Genomic DNA, 8,428 nt, shown 5'->3' on the forward strand with positions numbered 1-8,428 from the left:
TGAGGTACTTTTTTAAAAGAATGCAAATACTGCGTATTCAACCATATATATCCGACGATAGTTACAAGGCGAGCGATTGAACACTGAAGTGTCCCAAAGAGCTCAACCAAGAACTAGGGTCAGATATTACTTCAGAAGGTATATGCTATATACAAACAAGCAAATATTTGAGAGAGATGGATCAACGAAGCGAACTTACTTCAAATCGCGAAAGAAACGGCTCTGAAAGGCTCCAACTGCTTCGAAGGCTTCGATCATCCTTCCAAACGGTCAAACTAGGTCAAATGAGGTCGACCAAGTTGAGAAAGAGGTAGAGCAGGTCAAGCTGCTCAACCCAAGTAGTTTTAACCAAACTGGGTTCAGTCCAAGTCAACTGGGTTCAGCAGGTTCGGACTTAGCCCAAGCAGGCTAGGTCTGGGTTCAGAAAAATGAAACTAAAATTTAGGATAAAAAGGGACTTTGACTTTGACTTTAAACCCAACTAGGTTCAAGTCAAGTCAACTGGGTTTGAACCAGGTCAAGTGGGTTCAAACCAAGTCAGATGGGCTAGGACCAGGTCAGGCAGGCTCAGACCAGGTCAGGCAGGCTCAGACCAAGTCAGGTGGGCTAGGCTCACTGGGGGAGGTCATAGAGAGAGAAAGGGGGGGGGACAATTTTTATAAAAGGAGAGAGAGAGGGCACTTCTATTTATAGCCCATGAAACTTGAGTCACAAGTTTCCTTTTTACTATTTTGCCCTTTTCAAAAAGAATATTCTATGGAATATGCTTTTTTAAACGGAATATCCCATGGAATATGCTATAGAATATTCTATAGAATATTATGTGAAATATTCTAGATATTTTTTGAGAAATATTTTTGTGGGTCCCACCAACATTTTCGCGGGGCTCTCAAAAAATCGAGTTTTCGGTAATTTTTTTTCAATTTTTTTTTGACTACGTCATTCTCTTTATATTGACGTAACTAAGAAAGTTGGCTCGTATAAATCTTTTGATTTTATTCAGAGAGGAAGTTGTGACTTTCAGAGTGTTTGAGCATATATTCGTGAAGATACAAATATCTTAAGCATAACTGGTTTGTACAAAATGATTTGATTCGTATTTCGGGTTTAGATGTTATTTTTACTTAGAAATGCCTCATGAATTTCTTCAGAAAGATATTGAAAAAGTTATGGGTCTTACATCATTACCTCCTTAAAAGAATTTTGTCCGTGAAATTATGTTAAGAGTACTAAGTGCGTAACTCAGAATATTTTTCCTACATGTTAGATTCATAATGTTATTCACTTAGTTCAACATCGTATTCATTCCAATTATAACCTCATATTATGATTCATGATCGATGATGTATGCTTCTCATATCTGAGTTCAAATTACGCTACAACAATGACAGTTTTGTTAAATCAATGTTCTTCTAACTGGCTATCACTCATAGCCATTCGGTGTAACTATTTTATACACCCAGATCATTCTCACAAGGTTTAACCATATTGGAAAAAGTCTCCTATCAGACTACCTGGTATTGGAAACGTATATCTTCACAGGTTCGTCCTCGTCAGACTTACCTGATATTGGATCGGCACACCCTCACAGAATCATACTAGCCAACACTAACCATAATTATTGTCTCACACTAAAAATCAATCAGTTCAACCATAACCCTATTACCCAACTGAATGCCTATGCATAATCAACCCTAACATCATTACATAATGCAAGATAAACGTACAAATATGGTGCTAAACATTAAATAAAATACAAAAAAACAAATATAAATCATACATGACAACAACTAAACAAATACTAAAAGGCCAACAAATAAATAAATATAATTTAAAACCTTAAAAATACAAGATAACATATGAAACTCACTTTTCATCCTAAGTTTTGGGGGGCGAAAGAAGAAAAAGGTTTATGAAAAACTACTACAACCTCGCTTGAATGCTGGAAGATTAAATGCCCTAGAGTTACTGCAAGGAAAGAGGGAAAAAGGGTTAGGGTTCTAAAGAGAAACAAAAAACAAAAAATGAATTATCAAAACAAAATGACTTTATATGAATCATAAAGCATGCAAAGGTAATGTCATTTACAAGTTAAAAATATGATATTTTCATGTTAATAGATTGTTATTGCATTAACAGGAGGTTCACATACAGTATTTACGGAAGTCATGACATACATTTGCGAACATTCTGATTTTATGTGATTTTTAGTTAAAGAAGGTTCACATGGTGCCTTCACGAAGGTCGGATGTCTGTAAATGTATGACATGAACCTATCGAGCTCGAATTAAAAAACATGTAAAAGTAAAGACATTTGCAACATACATTTGCGAGCATGCTGACTTTATGTGAGTTTTTAGTTAAAGGAGGTTCACATGCCGTATGCAAGAATATCAGGATGTCTGCAAATGTATGGTACAAATCTGCCAAGCTCAAACTTTTAAATTCTAAAAGGTTTGCACCAAGCTTGTGAATATCAGAAGATCCACATATGAGAAGATCCACACATTTTATATGTGAATCTTTTGTGTTGGGATTCAAGATAGTCATATTCACAAATTTTTTATATTAATGTTGTTAGGTCCACAAATCTAATAGTTATTGAGATGTTGCGACCATTGAACAACATACATATTTATCAAGCGAACATCAACAGGTTCGGTTATGAAAAGGATAAAAATATCTTTAAAAAGTCAGAAATAATAATTTTGAACATATGGAGGATTTCATCAAATTAGTTGGCATTTATGAAAACACTGCATTTTTTAAGGCTTATACAGTCATTTTCGTTAAAAATGACTTTTTCTATAGTATTTTTTATAATATATTTTATCTATTTTTGCATGTATATCAACCTTTCCATTAAAAGACGTCCCATACAAGCAAACCTACATATGTAATAGAGAAAAGTGAGTCAAAGGGAAAACCCCATTTTCATATATATATATATATATATATATATATATATATATATATATATATATATATATATATATATATATATATATATATATAATCCAATGTGCTTGGCATGGTGAATTTGCTAGGAATCAGGATCATGTATTTTTGATGAAAAATATGATTTTTAATGCTTGAATATTTATGATAATTATGAGCCATTGATTTTAAAGACTTAAAAAAATCTCATTTATGCATCAAAATCGGATGATTCAAGAGCAGGTTCTTATAAAACCAAACATGTAGATCATATCTGTACGGTTAGATTCAAGAGAAAAGAACAAAAAATCTATAAAATCGCGGTTCACACATTAGTTCTTATATTTTAATGACTATATATATATATATATATATATATATATATATATATATATATATATAGAGAGAGAGAGAGAGAGAGCGCACCTTCATGGCGACCATGTTTCAAAATCAAACACAAAGCATTTTCCTTTTGCTTTTCTATCCCCCTCGCCGGTCTGCCCCCACACTTTTCATACCGCCTTTATCGAAGAGACATATAAATGGGCTTGGGCCAGATGGAGAGTTGGCAGCAGAAGTAGCAATCTTCCTTTTCTCTTGTCAAAGCCATATTATACTGCATTACCAACGTCGACGTCGTCATCATCATGATATATAGTCTATACACCATTATCATGCACCACCATCCATCATTATCATCATCATAATCATTGTAACGTATATCTCATCATCGTACTCATAATCATGAACAAAAATCTATTTAAGTGGGAGAAAACGCAGATACAAAACGGTTGGTCCGGTACCGCTTGCTTCTCGTGGCATATTCACAATCAAAAGCAGTGAGGAGGAAGTTGGGTTCCAGATAGGATCATACCCCTGCCCATATATAGAATCACGGTGAGAGAGCTCCTTTTGCATGTGATAGGCGTCGTGTCCACCACTGGCTGCTGCCAACACACTTATGCCTAAGCACTACCCTCTATTCATTCATCCCCCCATTCCCCTTCTCTTTTTTCTTCCCCTCCTCCCCGTCCTTAGCACCACACCACCCACGTTTCACCTTTTTCCGTATATAAAGATCTCGACTCTCCCCTCTTGACCTCCTCTTGTCACAACTCGACCAGCTTTTTCCTTTCTCATGTGTTCCTCATTCAACACTTCTTTTGTTCTCTAAAAAACCCTGGAGATAATGATACCTCCTGAGGGTCGGTTAGAGAAAGAAACGATGAAACGCGATTCGGATTCGGCCATCCTTGCTGCTTCTGGTGCTGTTCAGGTTCAATCTCCACTATCCCAACAACAGCAGCAGCAGCAGACTCCATTCCCTACAAATGGTGCCCATTGTTTGGTTCTATGTCAGCCTTTGCGTCCTTTTCTACTCAAGGTTGGTTTCTTCTTCATTTTTTTACTATAAAATTCTCCCTCATTCATTCATTTTCTTATGATAAAGTAAAACCCTCACCGAGAACTCGGTCACTTAATAGGCCCCCTTCTCTATAAGGTAAAACTCGAGGTCGAAGACAAGACCACCCGGCCAACAGTAATAAAACAACGGTAGCCCCCATGCGCCAGCGGAATTTGATCCTGAGCCTTCTGCATGCATTCGTTCCTTCATCATTTTGTTTTTTATTTTACAATAATAATATGCATTTTTTTTCTTATTTGTTGCAGTTTGAGGACGTGGGGTACAAGATTAAGGTGGGTTCTGACAATGGTGGCTCATGCTTGCCAAGGAATCCCACCAACCTGGTGAGGTCTTTAATAGAGAAAACTATACTCGAAGGAATAACTGGGATGGTAAGGCCAGGGGAGGTTCTGGCAATGTTGGGGCCTTCGGGAAGCGGGAAGACCACCCTCCTCACTGCTTTAGCGGGTAGATTGCATCAGGGGAAGGTCTCTGGCAGCATAACTTACAATGAGCAGCCCTTCTCCAGCTCTGTCAAGAGGATGACAGGCTTTGTGAGCCAGGACGACGTGCTCTACCCTCACCTCACTGTCTTGGAGACCCTCTTGTTCTCGGCCCTGCTCAGGCTTCCCAACACACTGAGCAGAGAGGAGAAAATGGTGCAAACAGAGCAAGTTGTGCAGGAGCTTGGGCTCACCAAGTGCAGGAACAGCATCATTGGGGGTCCTCTGCTGAGGGGAGTCTCTGGTGGGGAGCGCAAGAGGGTGAGCATAGGCCAGGAGATGCTCATCAACCCCAGCCTGCTGCTGCTGGACGAGCCCACCTCCGGCATGGACTCCACAACCGCGCAGAGGATCGCGGCCACCCTTCAAGGCCTGGCAAGAGGAGGCAGAACGGTAGTAGCCACCATTCACCAGCCATCTAGTAGATTGTACCACATGTTTGATAGGATTCTGCTCCTGTGCGAGGGCAACTGCATCTATAGCGGCATTGCCTCCGAGGCGATGAGCTACTTCTCTTCCCTCGGTTTCACTCCATCCCTTGCCATGAATCCTGCTGATTTCTTGCTTGATCTTGCGAATGGTAATCGAGCAGTTACCTTTACCTCCTCTTCTCTTCCTCCCTGCCTTCTTAGAATTAAATAGTTTTTGTCTAATTCGCAGGTGTTGCACCTGATCTTAAGACGGCTTCGGAGGGCTTGAGTGCCATGGGGCAGCCTGATCACAATACTGTTTCTGCCATTAAGCAGTCACTCATCTTGTCATATAACAAGAACCTTGCCACTGCCTTAAAGATGGAGCTTCCTCATCAAAATGACTACTGTTGGGAACAACATAACTCCTCTGCTACGCTCATGAAGCAACCAAAATCTACTCACCATTTTTCATTCTCAAGTGGGGGTAAGCGTGTTCAGAAAGTAATGCTATAATTTTTTAGTTAGTACTTTTATTAACATTTCTTTTGGTTACTTTTCTTATTAACTTCATGCATTCTATTAATGCTATTATATGTAACAATACAACCATAGGATGCAATATCATTAAACTGATTAGCGGGAGTTGAAAGGGGTATAACTGAATTATAGCTAAAGCAGGTTTGGAGAATGGTTGGAGCACAAGTTGGTGGGACCAGTTCAGTGTGCTATTAACGAGGAGCTTGAAGGAAAGGAAGCATGAGTCTTTCTCAGGGCTAAGGCTTCTCCAGGTGTTCTCTGTCTCAGTTCTGTCTGGCCTCATGTGGTGGCATTCCAAAGTTTCCAACATTCGAGACCAGGTACTTTTGTTCCTTTGTGATTTATTACTCTTATTCCTGTCATCATATATAATATCACCACATGCCTCTTTTAAAATTTTTTTCCCATATTTTACACGGCAAAACAGCGGCCCGGGTACAGAGACTTAGTTGCCATCCTCGAGGGCATAAAACACCGCAACTAGGACGTCACCCCTAGGGCCTATGCTGGGCTTCGGCCTTATACCAGGGGTAGCGCCGTGGGAATCTAACCCCGACTGGTGGTAAGCCAGCCAAGGCGCGCTCCAACTACCCTAACCCATTGGGGGTACATGACTCTTTAATTGTTTCACTTAATTAAATCAATCAACTAAAAACAACCCTTTTTGTAGGTGGGTCTGCTCTTTTTCTTCTCCATCTTCTGGGGCTTCTTCCCACTATTCAATGCAGTCTTTACCTTCCCACAAGAGAAGCCAATGCTGGTGAAAGAGCGCAATTCCAGAATGTACCGTCTCTCTGCCTACTTCATGGCTAGGATGGCTGGGGATTTGCCCATGGAACTGGTCCTCCCCACACTGTTCATTACAATAACTTACTGGATGGGAGGCCTCAAGCCAAACTTCCCTGCTTTCATCCTCACCCTCCTCATCATTCTCTACAATGTCTTGGTGTCTCAGGGCTTGGGCCTAGCTCTCGGCGCGATCCTCATGGACACCAAGCAGGGGGCTACCTTGTCGTCAGTCTTGATGCTCACCTTTCTGCTGGCTGGTGGCTACTACGTTCAGCATGTACCTGCCTTCATATCGTGGCTCAAGTACTTCTCCTTTAGTCATTACTGCTACAAACTGCTGCTTGGAGTTCAGTACTCGAATGAAGACTACTATGTGTGTGGTGGGTCACCCTCACACGAGAGGATCCTCTGTAGGGTTGCGGACTACCCGGCAATTAAGCTTGTGGGGCTTGACCATAAGGGATTTGATGTGGCTGCATTGACCATAATGCTTGTTGGTTATAGGCTAATTGCTTATGTTGCACTGAGAATGGGTAGAACAGCTCGTTGTTAATTGATTAAGTCGCTGGCTCCTTGTGATTTTTATTTATAAAAAAAAAAGCAAAGATTTCCTGTTTTTAAGCTGATGATTAACAAGGAGATGGGTCCTCTTCGTGAAGGTGAGGATGCCTAGCTACTTGATCCTGCACGTAGAAGAAGAAAGAAAGAAATTTAGAGTGTTTTTTTTTTTTTTGAGAAGGCAACTCTCATTTTATAGATATTTGCACAACACATACATACATTGCTTACACGAGCTTGCTGAACCAGCACATCCGGAAGCATGACGCTGCCCTCTTTTATTACTTTTTTCAGCATCTTTCATTCTCTCCACTCTGGTGATTCTGACCTGGGCTTTTGCACTCATGTTTTCTTGGTTCTTGACAAGAACATAGGATTTTGCCCGCAAGGGTTCTACATACCTGGTTAGGTGGGTTGGCTTAAAGCTTTCAAGTTGAAGGAGGTTGAAAGTTCAAGGCCTAAACCAAATGGTAAACTATACACGCGCAATGGGAAAGTACTCGTAGAGTTTTACACTATGGACACCGACGTGTATGGTCAAAGTGGAGAGGGTGGTGTATGTTCGCCCCCGATGATTCACTGAATCCCACGTCTGTGTTCGGGGGATCGAATGAGCGCCACGTATTCATGCACATGGGGCTCGTATTCCCGTGTATGTTGACATAACTTTGCATCGGACTCTGGTGCTGTTGCAAAGACTGAATCACCCTTACTTGCTTTTCCTGCCCTAAAATGACGGTTCGAGGAAATGACAAAAATATCCTCCATTCAAAAGTTGTGAAACGACCGGTCGATAAAAAGACAAAAAAGTCCTTCATCCAAAAAGTTTGATGTTAACCATTTAAAGTGGAGACGTTCCCTATTTATTAAACCCCTGCGCCATCTGCTGTAACAGTTGCTCCCATTATCAACCAAAACTTTGCCTTCGTCTCCAGTCTAGCTTTCCGCCTTGTTTTTTATCCTGTTGTACAACACACTGTCGCCTTCTCGTGCCTGCCTTGCGTTACAAAACATTCCAGTGTCTTCTCTTCATTTTTGCTGTCGTTAGGCATCATGGTAGAAAGCAAAGATTCACAAACATTCCTTCCAGTGCCATTAAGGCAGCGTGAGTAGCTTTTCATCTCATCATGCGATCGATGAAAAAGGCATGTCGTCTTATGTGCCATTAAGGCATTGTCTAGTTATTGCAGGTAGATCTTGTTCTTACGAAGGTTGGAAACTTATCGATATTTGTAAGACGCTGGGACCTATTGACAAGAATGTTTGTTTGCAGATGCTAGGAAGGG

The 8,428-nt window shown here is 40.6% G+C and overlaps 1 protein-coding gene across 1 annotated transcript; it reads left to right on the plus strand.

Moving 5' to 3' along the window:
- Window positions 1-4,134: 4,134 nt before the first annotated feature.
- LOC149812189 (ABC transporter G family member 21-like) lies at window positions 4,135-7,137 on the plus strand. The gene is made up of 5 exons (XM_089993000.1): window positions 4,135-4,321; window positions 4,609-5,425; window positions 5,506-5,742; window positions 5,937-6,115; window positions 6,466-7,137. Exons 1-5 carry the CDS (start codon window positions 4,163-4,165, stop codon window positions 7,135-7,137), a joined length of 2,064 nt encoding a protein of 687 aa, XP_089849126.1. The 5' UTR covers window positions 4,135-4,162.
- The last annotated feature ends 1,291 nt before the right edge of the window (window positions 7,138-8,428 follow it).

Source organism: Nuphar pumila, chromosome 17 (assembly GCF_984573655.1).
Source record: "Nuphar pumila chromosome 17, dmNupPumi1.hap1.1, whole genome shotgun sequence".
In the NCBI taxonomy this organism is placed as follows: domain Eukaryota; kingdom Viridiplantae; phylum Streptophyta; class Magnoliopsida; order Nymphaeales; family Nymphaeaceae; genus Nuphar; species Nuphar pumila.

Excerpts from the sequence above, each read along its gene's own strand:
- LOC149812189 (XM_089993000.1), top strand. The coding sequence starts at position 4,163 with ATGAAACGCGATTCGGATTCGGCCATCCTTGCTGCTTCTGGTGCTGTT. Across the intron at positions 5,426-5,505 it reads CTTGCTTGATCTTGCGAATG|GTGTTGCACCTGATCTTAAG; the intron begins GTAATCGAGCAG and ends TCTAATTCGCAG. Across the intron at positions 6,116-6,465 it reads TTTCCAACATTCGAGACCAG|GTGGGTCTGCTCTTTTTCTT; the intron begins GTACTTTTGTTC and ends CCCTTTTTGTAG.